At 42.2% G+C, this 20,437-nt stretch overlaps 1 protein-coding gene across 2 annotated transcripts; it reads left to right on the forward strand.

Annotated features, from left to right (window-relative positions):
* Positions 1 to 16,092: 16,092 nt before the first annotated feature.
* Positions 16,093 to 18,643, forward strand: LOC112229851 (cytochrome c oxidase subunit 6B1). 2 transcript variants are annotated; one of them, XM_024395941.2, is made up of 4 exons: positions 16,093 to 16,206; positions 17,467 to 17,588; positions 18,100 to 18,200; positions 18,462 to 18,643. In XM_024395941.2, the coding sequence occupies exons 1-4, from the start codon at positions 16,163 to 16,165 to the stop codon at positions 18,513 to 18,515; spliced, it is 321 nt and encodes a 106-aa protein (XP_024251709.1). In that variant the 5' UTR covers positions 16,093 to 16,162; the 3' UTR covers positions 18,516 to 18,643. The 2 variants fall into 2 exon arrangements, with proteins under 2 accessions (XP_024251709.1, XP_024251710.1); XM_024395942.2 differs by having other exon boundaries at positions 16,115 to 16,234.
* The last annotated feature ends 1,794 nt before the right edge of the window (positions 18,644 to 20,437 follow it).

The raw sequence follows: 20,437 nt of genomic DNA on the forward strand, positions 1-20,437 counted from the left end.
GCTACACACAAAAGGAAACAGCAGCATGACTCATGATTATAATTCTTCAGTGAGTCCAACTTGTTTGCCACAAGAGGGTGTTAGTTGCCTTTGGAGGGTGTTCTGTATGTTCAGTAGCCCATATCGTCATGACGGCATAAAGACCCAACACAAGTCAGAGTCAGAATGCTGCGGCTTTGTTTTGTATGCTTTTAAAGCAGCAATCAGCGGTTGAAATCACATATCATCTAACATAGTATGATACGAAAATAAATGTACTTTTGGCAAAGCTTGGGCATGATATCGGCTAGGTTTGGAATATGCAACAGCAATAGCAATGCTACAGGGCCTAATCTACAGCTGTAGCCTGTATTGAGTCACAATAGTAACTTAGCCTCGGATCTGTGCACTATGTTTTTGTTGAATAGCACTTTCAAACCCCCCCAGGAATTGTGTATGCCTTGATTTTTGCCAGAGCTTATAAGAGTGCAGGGAGTGCAGGGGGTGCGTGCAGTTGGAAGAATTCAAATCCTGTTGCTGCCGGTCTTAAATGACTGGGGATTCTCATTTGCCAAAACAAGACTCTCACACAGCCTAGAAATGGGTCCGCTTCAGAGCAAAACATAGCACATAAATTGCGTCGGTTGAAGCAGATATTACTATGGATTATTGAGGAGAAGGGGAATGTCTGGTAACACTGTAGGTGTCAAAGTATAGATAAGCAATGCATTTTAAAACAATATTAGTTGTTATCTAAGCACGGAGGGCATTTGAATAGAAGTCTTGGGGCTGTACATTGCGTTCCGTTATGACCTAGATACTGTTTGCTGACATCTTTATTCTGGGTGCCATATTGAATTGGTCTGACCAAGACAACACTTACAGACTAGGGCCAGGTTTCCTCAAAAACATCTTAAGGCTACGCTCATCTTTAGAACCATAGGATCCTGAGATGCTTTTGGGTAACCGGTCCCTGGGCAACCACGCATATTCTAAACAGAAATGTCACCACAAGCTACATAAAGTTGTCCACAAACAACACAATTGAATAAGGGTATTTGGTCATAATCAAAACTTCTCCAGCCTGACAGGTTTTGCTATCAAATGTACTTTGCATGAAGCTAAGGGTGACATACTGTCTCAAAGCTCATTTGTGAATTGGAACTCATGAGAGCTGGATCTATTTTCAGCCTCCAGCAGTCTCCCACTGCTCTGGGGGAATGGGAGTCATAAGACCAGGAGAGAATGGGGGCGTCTGAACCGGGCCAGCTACATCCTAAAAAGATGGAGGGGTCAACAGTGAGAGGTGATCCCATTATCATAAAATTATAGCACATTTTATCCAAAGAAATAACATCAAGATCAAGTTCAGATTATTGCATGTTTGATGTCTAAAAAGCATAATGCTATACTTTTTTAGTATGCATCATGTTTATACTGACATTACTGTATGTGGCTGAAATATTTCCCCCTCTCAGATTGGTGGCATACACAGTACAGACAGTTATCACATTACCTTGCCCTGCTGTTTTCTGCTGACTGTGGCCACACTCCTACAGACCTTCTACTGTGAGTTTCATTAGCTCATATTTTTTTATTAAAAAGATTCAGGGGTCAGAAATAGGAGTCCACTGATTTACATTGTTATGGACGGTCAAGACTTGAGGTTTTAACCCTAACTTGACCTTTAAATTGGCTCTCTCTGCTACCTCATCCTCACTTTTTTTGTATCCATGGCAAAGGGGTCGCGTGGGTCAGACTCAAAGACCTGACTCAGAAGCTGAACACCCTGAACAACTCCTACGTCCTCCTCTTCCACAAGTACCCAACACTCAACCTGTACAGTCCTGTCACCACCCCCCAGTGGTGAGCACAGACATTTAGGTTGTTTTTATCTGGGGGAAAAAATACTCTAATCCAATAAACTGTTAAGACTGACAGAGAAAAGATGATGAAGGATAACCAGGATCAACTTAAAATTCCAAAATGGCTGACAATGACAAGAGTCGTGAAAATTGGGTAGCATCACACTAGGCCTATGCGCTAGGCCTGGCATCCTAATAACAGCATCACTTTAGCTAGTATCAGATTAGTCGATGTAGACATGTACCACCATAAACAATCCCCGCTTGATGGTTTTAAGAGTATTTTTTATTGATATATTTAGGAAATATTGTATTTATACAGGTGATGATACAGAGATTGAAAAACCTATTTTACATAGGGAACCTGTTTCACCCCTGTTCACCATTACCCCTGAGTAACCTCTGGCGTAATCTTGTTTCACAGAGCGTGAGTGCAGGCCGTGCCCAGGGGGATGGGAGTCTTTTCGGGAGAGATGCTGCCTCTACACCCAGGAGAGACAGAACTGGATCTCCAGCCAGTACCACTGCTTGTCTGTAGGGGGCAACCTTGCCATGGTGAAGAGTGAGGAGGAGCAAGTATGAGAGAGCCATGAACCCCATCACCCAATGATACCTGCATACGTTAAGGTTTCTTTGGAGGACTGCATTGTAGCCTATTTCTCAATTCTGTATTCATTTGCATCTCAAATGTGGATCCCTTTTGAATCAAGAGATGATTTAGAACCTATATCATGACAAATCGAAATCCTCAAAAAGTCCTGAGCTTTGGAGGTAAATAGAGAACTGAGATTTACTGAGAATTACTTGGAAATATTAGCAATATATAGGCTGCCCTATCACTCAAAGCTGTGGTATTCCTTTATACAGTATACAGTGGACCTAACACAGACACGAACATAATCTATAAGGTCAGGTCATGAATGTTTAGACTCATTGCATTCACTGTGTAATACATCACATTTGACACCCTCAGTTAAAGTTAATAATAGATTTAGGAGTTCTACGAAAATGTGGGGCCGTGTCTATTTGAGGCCTCCATCTGAGTGTTGCATTTTTCTCAGATCTTCCCGTGGAAGAGAGCCAAGGAGCTGAGCCAGGGAGACTCCTACTGGATCGGCCTGAAGAATGGTATCCCAGGCGGGGCTGGCACTGGGTGGACATCTCCCCGGTGGAAAAAGGGTAACTTATAGTTACAGAAGATTTGCCTCTGAAGGTAGTCTTGAGCTAAAAAAAAAATAAAGGTCCCGTAAATGGATAGAAATATCGTCCAGAAAATTGAGTTTGGATCTCAAGTCTATCGTTTGGCGTGGTGTCCTGTATCGACACTCGAGACTGCATTACTGTGATTACATTACCTCAAATGTCAGTATCAGATGAGGATACTTACTGTATGAGGTCCCTAGTTAAGGTCATGAAGAGAGCATATTTATTTCCATACGTCCATTTCCTATAAGTACCTGATGCATTATTCTGCATTGATGGTTATTTGACAGAGTAACCAAATGTACATGGTCATTTTGTTTAAAAAAAAGTCAAACTGATGGAGACTCCTACCTCTACAGGTTTTGGGATATTTCTTGGTATCACGAGCCAGAGAAGGGGGACACCAGAGAGCTGTGTGCCTGGCTGTCGCAAGGAGACAGCCACAGGGCCGGTTGGTACGCCACCACGTGTAAGAACAGCCTGAAGACCATCTGTGAGAGGACCCAGGGCACCCTGCAGTGACATTCCCCTCTCCTCTTCTGAGATAGTGTGAGGTTAGGGTAGCCACAGTCAGTGCAGTATGATTGCATGAAAAATCCAATGTGTCTTTTGTGGGCCTAATTGGTAATTATGCAATGTATCTACAACTGAAAATAAAGTTGCCATAAAATTGCTAGCCTACATCCATTTTGGGACTTTTAAATTAATTATATAAACCCATTGATTCTTGGGACCCTGATTTTTTCATTTTTTTGTTGTGAATAAATTCCACCATACATTTGTTTCATTACAAAATCGGAGAGCAAAATCTGTCCGGAGAAGTCAACAAACATTTAGCATATAACAAACAATTTCTCACAGCATTTATTTTTATTTTATTTAACTAGGCAAGTCAGTAAAGAACAAATTCTTATTTTCAATGACGGCCTAGGAACAGTGGGTTAACTGCCTGTTCAGGGGCAGAACAACAGATTTGTACCTTGTCAGCTCGGGGGTTCGAGCTTGCCACCTTCCGGTTACTAGTCCAACGCTCTAACCACTAGGCTACCCTGCCGCCCCATGGTCAAACAAGGTAATGGTTCTGAAAATTTCAGACTACTAAACTACGATTCATTTAGAACCACGGAGAGTTACCAGAAGTCGCAAAAAAACACAGAGATACCTCCACTATTCCAGCACCATTTCAACATAATCTAATCACCTATGCTTAGTCTAATACAGTGACAACTAAAAGATACCAAAAACTCTTTAATCCAATCAATGTAAACTAAATACAATGTGGATGTCCATGGAAATGATTTGTGTGTGTGTGCGTGCCCGTGCAAGTAGACAAAACATTTGACTCACCCTACTTGTAGAGAGATGCAACTGCCATCCTCCTCTTTCATGTTGCCTACATGGTCTATGACTCTGTCATACAGTCATACTGTCCTACGCTACCTGGCTAAAATACTTGCTCGCTAGCCTATGGACAACGAAACGTCAGGCCAGCTAGTTAACATTAGCATACTACATCTAGCTACAGCTAACTATAGTTTTGGCAAGTTTTATTTTTTTATTTTTTTTATTTCACCTTTATTTAACCAGGTAGGTTAGTTGAGAACAAGTTCTCATTTGCAACTGCGACCTGGCCAAGATAAAGCATAGCAGTGTGAACAGACAACACAGAGTTACACATGGAGTAAACAATTAACAAGTCAATAACACAGTAGGAAAAAAAAGGGGAGTCTATATACATTGTGTGCAAAAGGCATGAGGAGGTAGGCAAATAATTACAATTTTGCAGATTAACACTGGAGTGATAAATGATCAGATGGTCATGTACAGGTAGAGATATTGGTGTGCAAAAGAGCAGAAAAGTAAATAAATAAAAACAGTATGGGGATGAGGTAGGTAAAAATGGGTGGGCTATTTACCGATAGACTATGTACAGCTGCAGCGATCGGTTAGCTGCTCAGATAGCAGATGTTTGAAGTTGGTGAGGGAGATAAAAGTCTCCAACTTCAGTGATTTTTGCAATTCGTTCCAGTCACAGGCAGCAGAGAACTGGAACGAAAGGCGGCCAAATGAGGTGTTGGCTTTAGGGATGATCAGTGAGATACACCTGCTGGAGCGCGTGCTACGGATGGGTGTTGCCATCGTGACCAGTGAACTGAGATAAGGCGGAGCTTTACCTAGCATGGACTTGTAGATGACCTGGAGCCAGTGGGTCTGGCGACGAATATGTAGCGAGGGCCAGCCGACTAGAGCATACAAGTCGCAGTGGTGGGTGGTATAAGGTGCTTTAGTGACAAAACGGATGGCACTGTGATAAACTGCATCCAGTTTCCTGAGTAGAGTGTTGGAAGCAATTTTGTAGATGACATCGCCGAAGTTGAGGATCGGTAGGATAGTCAGTTTTACTAGGGTAAGTTTGGCGGCGCGAGTGAAGGAGGCTTTGTTGCGGAATAGAAAGCCGACTCTTGATTTGATTTTCGATTGGAGATGTTTGATATGAGTCTGGAAGGAGAGTTTACAGTCTAACCAGATACCTAGGTATTTATAGATGTCCACATATTCAAGGTCGGAACCATCCAGGGTGGTGATGCTGGTCAGGCGTGCGGGTGCAGGCAGCGAACGGTTGAAAAGCATGCATTTGGTTTTACTAGCGTTTAAGAGCAGTTGGAGGCCACGGAAGGAGTGTTGTATGGCATTGAAGCTCGTTTGGAGGTTAGATAGCACAGTGTCCAAGGACGGGCCGGAAGTATATAGAATGGTGTCGTCTGCGTAGAGATGGATCAGGGGAATCGCCCGCAGCAAGAGCAACATCATTGATATAAACAGAGAAAAGAGTCGGCCCGAGGATTGAACCCTGTGGCACCCCCATAGAGACTGCCAGAGGACCGGACAGCATGCCCTCCGATTTGACACACTGAACTCTGTCTGCTAAGTAATTGGTGAACCAGGCAAGGCAGTCATCCGAAAAACCGAGGCTACTGAGTCTGCCGATAAGAATATGGTGATTGACAGAGTCGAAAGCCTTGGCAAGGTCGATGAAGACGGCTGCACAGTACTGTCTTTTATCGATGGCGGTTATGATATCGTTTAGTACCTTGAGCGTGGCTGAGGTGCACCCGTGACCGGCTCGGAAACCAGATTGCACAGCGGAGAAGGTACGGTGGGATTCGAGATGGTCAGTGACCTGTTTGTTGAGTTGGCTTTCGAAGACCTTAGATAGGCAGGGCAGGATGGATATAGGTCTGTAACAGTTTGGGTCCAGGGTGTCTCCCCCTTTGAAGAGGGGGATGACTGCGGCAGCTTTCAATCCTTGGGGATCTCAGACGATATGAAAGAGAGGTTGAACAGGCTGGTAATAGGGGTTGCGACAATGGCGGCAGATAGTTTCAGAAATAGAGGGTCCAGATTGTCAAGCCCAGCTGATTTGTACGGGTCCAGGTTTTGCAGCTCTTTCAGAACATCTGCTATCTGGATTTGGGTAAAGGAGAACCTGGAGAGGCTTGGGCGAGTAGCTGCGGGGGGGGGCGGAGCTGTTGGCCGAGGTTGGAGTAGCCAGGCGGAAGGCATGGCCAGCCGTTAAGAAATGCTTGTTGAAGTTTTCGATAATCATGGATTTATCGTGGTGACCGTGTTACCTTGCCTCAGTGCAGTGGGCAGCTGGGAGGAGGTGCTCTTGTTCTCCATGGACTTCACAGTGTCCCAGAACTTTTTGGAGTTCTGATGCAAATTTCTGCCTGAAGAAGCTGGCCTTAGCTTGACTGACTGCGTTTATTGGTTCCTGACTTCCCTGAACAGTTGCATATCGCGGGGACTATTCGATGCTATTGCAGTCCGCCACAGGATGTTTTTGTGCTGGTCGAGGGCAGTCAGGTCTGGAGTGAACCAAGGGCTATATCTGTTCTTAGTTCTGCATTTTTTGAACGGAGCATGCTTATCTAAAATGGTGAGGAAGTTACTTTTAAAGAATGACCAGGCATCCTCAACTGACGGGATGAGGTCAATGTCCTTCCAGTCAGTTAGGACATCTACTTTGTGCATGACACAAGTAATTTTTCCAACAATTGTGTACAACAATTGTTTACAGCCAGGTTATTTCACTTATAATTCACTGTAACTGTACGTTTACATACACGAAGTTGACTGTGCCTTTAAACAGCTTGGAAAATTCCAGAAAATTATGTCATGGCTTTAGAAGCTTCTGATAGGCTAATTGACAACATTTGAGTCAATTTGAGGTGTACATGTGGATGTATTTCAAGGCCTACCTAACTCAGTGCCTCTTTGCATGACATCATGGGAAAATCAAAAGAAATCAGCCAAGACCTCCACAAGACTGGTTCCCCCTTGGGAGCAATTTCCAAACGCCTGAAGGTACCACGTTCATTTGTACAAACAATAGTACGCAAGTATAAACACCATGGGACCACTCAGTCATCATGACGCTCAGGAAGGAGATGCATTCTGTCTCCTAGAGATGAACGTACTTTGGTGCAAAAAGTGCAAATCAATTCCAGAACAACAGCAAAGGACCTTGTGAAGATGCTGGAGGAAACAGGTACAAAAGTATCTATATCCACAGTAAAACGAGTCCTTTTTCGACATAACCTGAAAGGCTCCTCAGCAAGGAAGAAGCCACTGCTCTAAAACAGCCATGAAAAAGCCAGACTACGGGTTGCAACTGCACATGGGGACAAAGATCGTACTTTTTGGAGAAATGTCCTCTGGTCTGATGAAACAAAAATAGAACTGTTTGGCCATAATGTCCATCGTTATGTTTGGAGGAAAAAGGGGGAGGCTTGCAAGCCGAAGAACACTGTCCCAACCGTGAAGCACGGGGGTGGCAGCATCATGTTGTGGGTGTTTGCTGCAGGAGGGACTGGTGCACTTCACAAAATAGATGGCATCATGAGGAAAGAAAATGATGTGGATATATTGAAGCAACATCTCAAGACATCAGTCATGGACTTAAAGCTTGGTTGCAAATGGGTCTTCCAAATGGACAATGACCCCAAGCATACTTCCAAAGTTATGGCAAAATGGCTTAAGGACAACAAAGTCAAGGTATTGGAGTGGCCATCACAAAGCCCTGACCTCAATCCTATAGAAAATGTGTGGGTAGACCTAAAAAAGCGTGTGCGAGCAAGCATGCCTACAGACCTGACTCAGTTACACCAGCTCTGTCAGGAGGAGTGGATCACAATTTACACAACTTATTGTGGGAAGCTTGTGGAAGGCTACCCGAAACGTTTGACCCAAGCTAAACAATTTAAAGGCAATGCTGCCAAAACTAATTGAGCGTATGTAAACTTCTGACCCACTGGGAATGTGATGAAAGAAATTAAAGCTGAAATAAATCATTCTCTCTACTATTATTCTGACATTTCACATTTTTAAAATAAAGTGGTGATCCTAATTGATCTAAGACGGTGAATTTTTACTAGGATTAAATGTCAGGAATTGTGAAAAACTGAGTTTAAATGTACTTGGCTAAGGTGTATGTAAACCTCCTACTTCAACTGTAGATACGCTACACATACTGAGACAGAGGGGTGCTGTTTCTTTCGCTCGGGTGCTTTATCCTGTGAGATACAGTATGACCATTGACACTTAACAACCAATGGAACACTGTTTTTCTCCCTCTTCATTTTACCATGTATTGAGGAAGTTCCTGTATATATTTGAAATCCAATTTAATTGACCAGCATTTTGGGGATTCTGAAATATAATTTTTTGTTTATAATTGATTCTGTTTCTCACCCATTTTCTTAAAGTGATTCTAGCACTCTATAGTGAATTGTTAGACTAGCTATGAGACATGCTATAGGTGTATATCTTATACAAGTACTACTAACACTTAATAACACTGGTGGTTCATAGAAGGTAGAGCCCAACCTATATGTTTTCTTTGGGGTCCGACAACGAGTCATATTTTTTGTGGGACAAAACTTACCAATACCGATATATTTGCCGATTTAGTTTTTACAGCAGGGAAATTAAAGTGACATTTTTCCACACCAAGTTCTCCTAAATTGCCACAAATGTTGACTTCTTACATTGTGGCAATGATGAGAATGGGCCCTTGTGTTCAGATAAGCATGAGATTCACTTTTTTCCATCCCATTTATTGAATATTGGTTTTCGGTGGAATCATCGTCCAATATCAATATGTCGGTAAAAGGCTAATATCGTCCGATAATATAGATTAAACTATGTACAATCGGTTAGGCTCTCAAATGATTATTTATCTGCCCACTTGGAGAGATTAGAGGTAGCACAATATGACCGAAGTAAGCAATCCAGAATGGGCTAAAGTAGAAGAGATGTCTTTAAAACAAAACAAAATATGAATGTATTTGAGCATCCTTGAAAAAGATATGGAAATAAATTCCAACTGATATTCTAGTTTGCTCCAGAAAGTTTGAATAACCAAGCACATGAACTAATAGTAAGGCATGCAAACATTTCCAATTGTAACTATTCATAATTTTCTCTCTTTCTCCAGGCCAGGAATTCCTACAGTTTCTATTCAACCTCACTGAGAGCCCCAGACCATTATTCCTCCTCCACCAAACTTTAAAATTGGCTCTATGCATTGGGGCAAGTAGAGTTCTCCTGGCATCCAACAAACCCAGATTTGTCCGTTGGACTGCCAGATGGTGAAGCGTGATTCATCACTCCAGAGAACATTGGTTCTAGAAGCAGTTTGGAACTCGATAGTGGGTGTTGCAACCGAGGACAGACGATTTTTACGTGCTACGCAGTTCAGCACTCGTCGGTCCCTTTCTGTGAGCATGTGCGGCCAACCACTTTGTGGCTGAGCCGTGGTTGCTCCTAGACGTTTCTACTTCACAATAACAGCACTTATAGTTGACCGGGGCAGCTCTAGTAGGGCAGAAATTAGACAAACTGACTTGTTGGAAAGGTGGCATCCTATGACAGTGCCACGTTTAAAGTCACTGAGCTCTTGAGCAAGGCCATTCTACAGCCAGTGTTTGTCTATGGAGATTGCATGGCAGTGTACTCAAATGTTATATACCTATCAGCAACGGTGTGGCTGAAACAGCCAAATCCACTAATTTGAAGGGGTATCCACATACTTTTGCTTACACAGAGCATTCGGAAAGTATTCAGACCCCTTCACTTTTTCCACATTGTTACGTTACAGCCTTAATCTAAAATGTATTAAATCGTTTTTTCCCCTCATCAATCTACACACAATACCCCATGATGACAAAGCAAAAACAGGTGTGTTGTAAAGATGTATTCAAAATAGATTTAAAAAATATAACATTTACATCAGTATTCAGACACTTCACTTTACTTTAGCACATTTATTTTCAGGTCTCTCCAGAGATGTTCCATTGGGTTCAAGAACGGGCTCTGGCTGGGCCACTCAAGGACATTCAGAGACTTATCCCGAAGCCACTCCTGTGTTGTCTTGGCGGTGTGCTTAGGGTCATTGTCCTTTTGGAAGGTATAACCTTCGCCCCAGTCTGAGGTCCTGAGTACTCTGGAGCAGGTTTTCATCAATGATCTCTCTGTACTTTGCTCCGCTCATATTTCCCTCAATCCTGACCAGAGTTCAGTCTTGACTTCATCAGACCAGAGGATCTTGTTTCTCATGTTCTGAGAATCCTTTAGGTAACTTTGGGGCAACTACAAGCGGGCTGTCATGTGCCTTTTACTGAGGAGTGGCTTCCATCAGGCCATTCTACCATAGAGGCCTGATTGGAACTCTGGAGCTCTGTCAGAGTGACCATCGGGTTCTTGTTCACCTCCCTCGCCAAGGCCCAAATTGCTCAGTTTGGTCAGGCAGCCACCTCTAGGAAGAGTCCTGGTGTTTCCAAACTTCTTCCATTTAAGAATGATGGACGCCACTGTGTTCTTGGGGTCCTTCAATTCTGTAGAAATGTTTGGTACCCTTCCCCAGATCTGTGCCTCGACACAATCCTGTCCAGGAGCTCTACAGACAATTCCATCAAAATCACGGCTTGGTTTTTGCTCTGACAACTGTGGGACCTTATTTGGACAGGTGTGTGCCTTTCCAAATCATGTCCAATCAATTGAATTGACCACAGGTGGTCTCCAATCAAGTTGTGGAAACATCTCAAGGATAATCAATGGAAACAGGATGCACCTGAGCTCAATTTCGAGTCTCATAGCAAAGGATCTGAATTATTCTGTTAAATAAGGTCTGTTTTTGTTTTAAACATTTCTAAAAACCTGTTTTTCGCTTTGACATTACTGGGTATTGTGTGTAGATTGATGAGGAAAATGTTTTATTTAATCAATTTTAGAATAAGGCTGTAACGTAACAAAGTGTGGAAAAAGTGAAGTGGTCTGAATACTTTCCGAAGGCACTGTTTAGTGTACATTCAGCCTCTTGCGAATTTAAGGAAATTAATGAAACACAGAGACGAAAGATACATTATTTACATACATTATTATTATTTTTTAATTGGTAGCTTTTTTGGGGGAAACCTGGCTTCCCTTGGCAACCATGAATACACGCCACTGCCTATTGGTTGATAAAAATATATATATATAAAAGCAGACAATGAATATCCCTTTGAGCATGGTTTAGTTATTAATTACACTTTGGATTTTATATCAATACACCCAGTCACTACAAAGATACAGAGAGGAAAGAAACTGCTCAGGGGTTTCACCATGAGGTGACTTTAAAACAGTTACAGAGTTTAATGGCTGTGATAGGAGAAAACTCAGGATGGATCAACCACATTGTAGTTACTCCACAATACTAACCTAATTCAAAAGAAGGAGGCCTGCACAGAATATTCCAAAACATGCATCCTGTTTGCAACAAGGCACTAAAGTAATACCGCAGGAAATGTGGCAAAGCAATTTACTTTTTGTCCTGAATACAAAGTGTTATGTTTGGGGAAAATCCAATACAACAATATTACTGAGTACCACTCTCCATATTTTAAAGCATAGTGGTGGTTGAATCATGTTATGTGTATGTTTGTAATTGTTCATAAATGTAATGGAGCTAAGCACAGGCAAAATCCTAGAAGAAAACCTGGTTGAGTCTGCTTTCCACCAGACACTGGGAGATGAATTCAGCTTTCAGCAGGACAATAACCTAAAACACAAGGCCAAATCTACACTGGAGTTGCTTACCAAGAGGACAGTGAATGTTCCCGAATGGCCGAGTTACAGTTTTGAATTAAATCTGCTTGAATATCTATGGCAAGACTTGAAAATGGTTGTCTAGCGATGTCTAACCAATTTGACAGAGCTTGAAGAATTTTGAAAAGAACAATGGGCAAATATTGCACAATCCAGGTTTGCATAGCTCTTATCAACTTAGCCAGAAAGACTCACAGCTGTAATCGCTGCCAAAGGTGATTCTAACATGTATTGACTCAGTGGTGTGAATAAGTAAATGAGATATTTCTGTATTTCATTTTCAATAAATGTGCACCAAAAAAAATGATGTTTTCACTTTGTCATTATGGGGTATTGTGTGTAGATAGGTGAGAGAAAAATTGATTTCATCCATTTGGAATTCAGACTGTAACAGAACAAAATGTGGAATAAGTCAAGGGGTATGAATACTTTGTGAAGCCATTGTAACTTATGAATGCCTCATGAGCTCAACTGTCATACCCCATCAGAACCCAAAATATAAGCTTGTTTTACTCCATTGTTTGTAAACAATGTAATTGTGAACAAACACTGAAGGCCTCTTTCACAATGGAGCCCTGCATTTTGCAATTTCACACATTTTACAAAATATAAAATACAAGGGAATACAAAAATACAAAATTACATACACATTCAAGAAAAACAATCACATTCCTCAACAAATAAGTCCTCGATAAATATTTTGAATTGCATGAGAGGCATCTAGTCTAAAAAGCATCCAGTCTAAAAAGCATCCAGTCTAAAAAGCATCTTTTCTGTGTTGGAATGGTATGGGTGTACCCCAACAACAGAATGGTGTGGGCGTATACCGGTCATTAAAAATATTCATGCAAGTAGACCGCTGCTTTGAGATACAAGTTTGATGTGGGTTCAACCACATTATTTGGGTACGAGTTAACAGAATAGGAACTTTTAAAAGTGAGATTTTCACTGGACAGTTACTTTAACTTACTCATCAACATGCTTTTTAAAAGACAGCTTATGGTCTATCCAATTAGGTTACGGTTAAGAAAAGGGTCAGGGTCAGAGAAAATGCTCTCCTAACCTGCTAAGAAAAGTAACTTCCAGTCATAGCTGTATCGAAGGGAGATTCCTTAAAAACACGCCACTTCGATTCTGATATGACCAGAAGTGACTTTTTAGTCGCAGGTTAGGAAAACTAATGCAGCAGGTCAGGAGATGTACGTTTCAAGTTTTATTAGCATGGTTAGGAGAATTAGGTTGAGGTTAGCGAAAATGCTCTCTAACCTGCTACGAAAAGTCACTTCCGGTCATAGCTTTAGGTAGTCCCGTATCGAAGTGGCCTGTTTTTAGGCATCATCACTAGCTACCACAGCCACAGTCATAAACCCCGCCCATTTCTACAATTCATCTTCTTGAGAAAAAAAGATGAAACCCGCACACTGTTCTTGCTAGTATCACTACTCTTTATTAAGCTCTGACGAAGGCCTTGAGGCCGATACGTAAAGCGTATTAAAGAGCAGTGTAGGGGTTTCTTCTTTTTCTCATCTTATTCAACTGTTACCTTGCACCTGCAACAAAGATAGCTCAGATGTGCGAGTGCCTTTTGAATGACAATTTTCTCTTCTTAAAATCTCATTTTAAACCTAACCCTAACCCAAAGGACGTCCACCCAATTTGACAACCGTGGGAAGCATTGGAGCAAACATGGGCCATCATCCCTGTGGAACGCTTTTGACACCTTGATGAATTGAGGCTGTTCTGAGGGCAAAAAAAAGAGGGGGTGGGGGGGGTGAAACTGAATATTAGGAAGTAATTCCTAACTTTTGGTATAGTCAGTGTATATTTCGTCTCCAATGTTAATTGAAAACATAAATACATTTGCACATTGAGCACTTGTTGTCTCTCAAATACACTGCTCAAGAAAATAAAGGGAACACTTAAAGAACACAATGTAACTCCAAGTCAATCACACTTCTGTCAAATCAAACTGTCCACTTAGGAAGCAACACTGATTGACAATAAATTACACATGCTGTTGTGCAAATGGAATAGATAACAGGTGGAAATTATAGGCAATTAGCAAGACACCCTCAATAAAGGAGTGGTTCTGCAGGTGGGCACCACAGACCACTTCTCAGTTCCTATGCTTCCTGGCTGATGTTTTGGTCACTTTTGAATGCTGGTGGTGCTTTCACTCTAGTGGTAGCATGAGACGGAGTCTACAACCCACACAAGTGGCTCAGGTAGTGCAGCTCATCCAGGATGGCACATCAATGCGAGCTGTGGCAAGAAGGTTTGCTGTGTCTGTCAGCGTAGTGTCCAGAGCATGGAGGCGCTACCAGGAGACAGGCCAGTACATCAGGAGACGTGGAGGAGGCCGTAGGAGGGCAACAACCCAGCAGCAGGACCGCTATGTGCAAGGAGGAGCAGGAGGAGCACTGCCAGAGCCCTGCAAAATGACCTCCAGCAGGCCACAAATGTGCATGTGTCTGCTCAAACGGTCAGAAACAGACTCCATGAGGGTGGTATGAGGGCCCGACATCCACAGGTGGGGGTTGCGCTTACAGCTCAACACCGTGCAGGACGTTTTTCATTTGCTAGAGAACACTAAGATTGGCAAATTCGCCACTGGCGGCCTGTGCTCTTCACAGATGAAAGCAGGTTCACACTGAGCACATGTGACAGACGTGGCAGAGTCTGGAGACGCCGTGGAGAACGTTCTGCTGCCTGCAACATCCTCCAGCTTGACCGGTTTGGCGGTGGCATTGTTGGGGGGGCCGCACAGCCCTCCATGTGCTCGCCAGAGGTAGCCTGACTGCCATTAGGTACCGAGATGAGATCCTCAGACCCCTTGTGAGACCATATGCTGGTGCGGTTGGCCCTGGGTTCCTCCTAATGCAAGACAATGCTAGACCTCATGTGGCTGGAGTGTGTCAGCAGTTCCTGCAAGAGGAAGGCATTGATGCTATGGACTGGCCCGCCCGTTCCCCAGACCTGAATCCAATTGAGCACATCTGGGACATCATGTCTCACTCCATCCACTCCTGGACAGTGTGTTGCACCACAGACTGTCCAGGAGTTGGCGGATGCTTTAGTCCAGGTCTGGGAGGAGATCCCTCAGGAGACCATCCGCCACCTCATCAGGAGCATGCCCAGGCGTTGTAGGGAGGTCATACAGGCACGTGGAGGCCACACACACTACTGAGCCTCATTTTGACTTGTTTTAAGGACATTACATCAAAGTTGGATCAGCCTGTAGTGTGGTTTTCCACTTTAAATTTGAGTGTGACTCCAAATCCAGACCTCCATGGGTTGATAAATTTGATTTCCATTGATCATTTCTGTGTGGTTTTGCTGTCAGCACATTCAACTATGTAAAGAAAAAAGTATTTAATAAGAATATTTCATTCATTCAGATCTAGGATGTGTTATTTTAGTGCTCCCTTTCTTTTTTTGAGCCGTGTACATCGTTACAGTTCAGTGGAGGCTGTTGGGAGGAATTATAAGAAGACAGGCTCGTTGTAATGGCTGGAACGGATTAAATTGAATGGTATCATCAGACACATCAAACAAACTCGCGATTTTTTTTGTGCCATATTAGCATTGACATGAAACCAGTCAAAACACCTCAAAACAAGGCATAGTATTAAGAACAATATGAAAAATAGCTACTTACGATTTCCAACATTGCAGTTTCTTGTCGTTCGCTATCTGATCATCCAGAATCACGTCAACACACTGGCTTCTGCCCCATTGAAGCGTCCCATCGTTTTCGTGACTTTCTCCATTTTTTCCCAATGGTAAACGGCCTATCTTCATTTATTCACCATCTTTGATATCGTTTAGGTCTTGTTTAATTTTGTATATCATTATTTAATTGTATTTATTTATTTTTACAGCAGGTGGCAGTAGTGGGCTGTCTTTGAATACTTAGAGAAGCCGCTTGTCTTGCAGGTGCGCCACACTATGTTCCTTCTCCCATCATGCGTTGCGTTTTGACGCTCTTCTTCAGAGGACACCGCAAGAGGTCAGTTTATCAGACTTTTAGCGCAGAGGTAGGCCTTCTTTCTTAACTAATACAATATTGTTGTTCCATTAACTAAGATGCACGATATTTTGAACAATCGATGTTGTGTCGTCATTAACAGTCATACAGAAGTGAATAATAGGTGTATGTGGCCGTTTGGCTTTGAGACAGCTAACCACTAACGTTAGCTAGCTACAGATTGCTGTAAGCACACCTGTGCTAGTCCAACTATATATATGAGCTAGCGAACTAGTTTATTAAGAGTGAGACGGCTAACAATCTCGTTTTGCATGTTAAACTAATTTAGTCAAATTACTTGACTTTCCATTTACCTCTAGTTGGATAGGGATGTCTAGTTAGCATAGCTAGTTTAGCTAGCTATACACATTATCTGCCAAGTAGCTTGCTAGTACTTTGACATTCACATTGCCAATGCACTAGTACCCAGCGCCAGCTAGCTACGTCGGACGTAGAAAAGCTGTAACGTTAGGTGGTTAGTTGTAACCTTACTCAGTGAATAGTTTGACGAGGGAGGAATTCACTGAGTTTTGCAAGTGTTTTGGTTGATCGTCGTGGTTTGTTTGTGTTGTTAAGATGTGGTGTGTCTAGCGGCTGTGTCCTGAAGTACAATTTTGCCGTTTTATTGATTCATTTAATTATTATGTTTGTTCTGAGCACCGTTGTGAATGAGACCCTGGTCTAAATTGGGCTACCCTGAATAAATACAAGTGGGAAAAAATGAAATGGTCTTGTGTGAACTGGCATTAGCGCAGTTATTGCAGGCCAAGGTTTGGAGCTAGTTTATGTCTTGACTGATTAATCAGGCTGTGGTACACAATTAATTGGTGTATATACAGACTGAGACATTTGTGGACAAAATCGTATAAATGTAATTTACAAGCCAGAATGTTGAATAAAATTACATTTTGAACCTTACCGGTTGTCTGCGGTTTGTCCTGAAGATTCTCACATTTGAATATGTTCAAATTTAATTCTAGCTTGTAAGGAACATTTTACATGATTTTGTGCACATGTCTCAGGCTGTATATACATATTAATTGTATATTACAGCCTGATTAATCACACTAGGACATGTCAATTGGGTCCATGTTTAAGGAAGTAGAATTGGACTATAAGCTGATAGCCTGATTCTAATTGCAAGCATTCCAATGTCATTTTAGGCAAGGTTGATAGAGTGATTATGGAAATTGGTTGAGATTTGTGTTATTCAATATTTTGATTAGTGTGAATGTTTTGCAGATTGAAATCAGTCAAAATGTCTGACGTAATTGAAGAGAAGATCAAGAACTACCGAACGGCTCCTTTTGATGCCCGGTTCCCCAACACCAACCAGACCCGAAACTGCTTCCAGAATTATCTGGGTAATAACCACCACACTCTACCTTTTTGTTTGCCATTCAGAGCTGTACACAGAGATGTTTAGGCCAGGCCTATATGTCTCTGGTGCTGTTGTCCTTTCAAACAATAGACCTTATTCACACTGGATATTCAAATACTTTTATACATCTCTCAGGCATCTCATACATTCACCGGCAAAGTTATTTTCTATGCTAAACCAATGTATGCTTAAATAAGGGTTTTTGAAGAATTAATCCACTTCGTCAGAACTACTCAGGGGTAGTTGGTCGGTTTTGGACACGCTGTGAATAAGATCCGCAGCATCGATTATCATCCAAAACACCATGACATGGCTATCATTACATTCACTCAATATGTCTTGTAGTTACAATGATAATAGTCCCCATGTTCTTTTGAGTCAGACCCACTGTGGGTGGTTGCCATGGCACTTGCTGAATTCAACTTGAGCTTTAACCAAAGCAGGTAATGCTAAAGTTGACGTTGTATTGCACATGTTTCCCTTCTTTCGTCCAGACTTCCACAGATGTAACAAGGCTCTGTCAGACAAAGGCCAGGACGTGGCACCCTGTGACTGGTACCAGAGAGTCTACAAAAGCCTGTGTCCCTTGAGCTGGGTATGTGTCACTAGTTCAATGGTTCTCTCTAGGCCATACTGCCCTACAGTAAGTGTTGAACACTCTAATGTATATGTACCCTTGAAGAGACTTATATTTAAATCAGTGGTGCCAGTCATCAAGTAATGCAAGGTTAAAGGTGATGTGGCTGGTTAGTAGTTTCAAGACAAACTCCCCCTCTTCCTTTCTCAATTGTCATCTTTTATGTCATTTTGTTTTCTGCCATGGGACATTTACTGAGTTTCTCTCTCTCGCTCCAAGGTGGCAAAATGGGACGATCAGATTGAAGCTGGAAGTTTCCCTGGGAAAATCTAAATGGACACATGACTTCTTCCACTGATCTCGCGTCCTTTCCCCCGACTTCCCTTACGCACCTCTTAATGTCTCTGTCAAGCATTTTGATGTTTCTGTAAAAATGACTAATAAATATTTTAATGTGGTGATATTTGGTCATGCTGACTTTGTTTTGGTGTTGGACAGTCCCATAAATTAATCCACAAGACAGGATAGGTCGGTATATTGAAAAGGTACAATAGAATTTAGTAAAATAATTGCTGACATTCGGTAGGACGACTGCCATATTCTATAAAACAACAGAGGTAGCTTATGGTATAGAAATGAACATTCAATTCTCGGCAACAGCTCTGGTGGACATTCCTGCAGTCTGCATGCCAATTGCACGCTCCCTCAGAACTTGAGACATCTGTGGCATTGTGTTGTGACAAAACAGCACATTTTAAAGTGGCCTTTTATTGTCCACAGCACAAGGTGCACCTGTAAGAATCATGCTGTTTAATCAGCTTCTTGATATGCCACACCTCTCAGGTGGATGGATTATCTTGGCAAAGGATAAATGCTCAAACATTTGTACACAACATTTTAGAGAAGTTGTGTATGAAACATTTGTTTTTATTTCAGCTCTAGACACATGGGACCAACACTACATGTGTTTATATTTTAGAAATGGTTGCATGTTTATATTTTTGTTCAGTATACATTCAGAACTACTCAATGAGGGAATGTGTACAACCCCCAGAGTACAATGACACCTGGTAGCCGACCAGGTCAGAGTAGGTTGACTAAAATGCTGCTAGAGTATACATTAGATGGATCTCCTAGTAGTCTGTATAGAAACCAACGTGCGCAACTATGGGGAAAAACGGCCGGGTTTGGCTTAGATTGTCATGTTAAAATAATTGGCATCATGCCATCCCAGAGATGGCGCTAGTGGGGGACCTATCTAGGATATGTCTACATAGGTGCGTTATGAGTTTCTGATTAGGATGTAACATGTAATACCCGAGTAAAGGATTATGCTTGCATTTTACCAAACTTTCCTACGTGAGTTATTAACATAACATGGAAATGAACCCAAAGCCAAGCGCTACGGAAAAGAGGACACGGTTTGTGGACAATGTAATCGCTGTCGGATAAAGGCAAACAAGTGGAAGAATTGAGCGAGGACGAAGAGACTGCAATATCTCAGTCAAATTCCGTTGCCACGGACATGAAAGGTGATTTGTATCAAAACTGGTTTTTCCGTGATCCGTGGGAGAATTATGAAATCGTTACCGTCTTGGATAAAAACGAGCTGCATGTAGGAGTAGCAATACTGCTTAGCGTTATTGGAAGAGAGTGCCATATGCTTCAGCGTTATCTAGATTTGGGGGAAGATGATATACAAAAATAAAAAAGCATTGACGTTTTACAAAGACATTTTGAACCCACTCGTAATGAGAGTTATGACAGATTCATTTTTAACACGTGAACAAACTCAAGCAGAGACGTCTGGTCAATATGTTGTGAGGCTGCGTCTGATTCGTGTGATTTCGGGTCAATGAGAGACGAAATGCTCAGAGACAGACTTGTGATTGGCTGTAAAAATGAGAGCAAGTATGCTGTGCGAACCACAATTTACGCTGACTAAAGCCATAGATATATGCAGAGCAAGCGAACAGCGACACATATCCAATTAAAAAACATGACTACTGTCTTTGTTTGAACAGACAGGATCTGTCAATTATGCCACCCAGGGATGAGTCTGTTAGACCAGTTCTACAGCTCCCCCCCCGCCGAATCCCCATTCCACTGAAGGAAAACATACTAACGGCTGTTGATTCAATGGAGGAACAGGGTGTCACTACGAAGGTCACCAAAGAGTACATCCATCCTGGTAAGGGACTACTGGACATACAGAGACAAACTCACAATGTAGGAAGAGGTCGTCTACAAAGGCG

This window comes from Oncorhynchus tshawytscha, linkage group LG31 (assembly GCF_018296145.1).
Source record: "Oncorhynchus tshawytscha isolate Ot180627B linkage group LG31, Otsh_v2.0, whole genome shotgun sequence".
In the NCBI taxonomy this organism is placed as follows: Eukaryota; Metazoa; Chordata; class Actinopteri; order Salmoniformes; family Salmonidae; genus Oncorhynchus; species Oncorhynchus tshawytscha.

Excerpts from the sequence above, each read along its gene's own strand:
- LOC112229851 (XM_024395941.2), top strand. The coding sequence starts at position 16,163 with ATGCGTTGCGTTTTGACGCTCTTCTTCAGAGGACACCGCAAGAG. Across the intron at positions 17,589-18,099 it reads CTGCTTCCAGAATTATCTGG|ACTTCCACAGATGTAACAAG; the intron begins GTAATAACCACC and ends TCTTTCGTCCAG. Across the intron at positions 18,201-18,461 it reads GCCTGTGTCCCTTGAGCTGG|GTGGCAAAATGGGACGATCA; the intron begins GTATGTGTCACT and ends TCTCGCTCCAAG.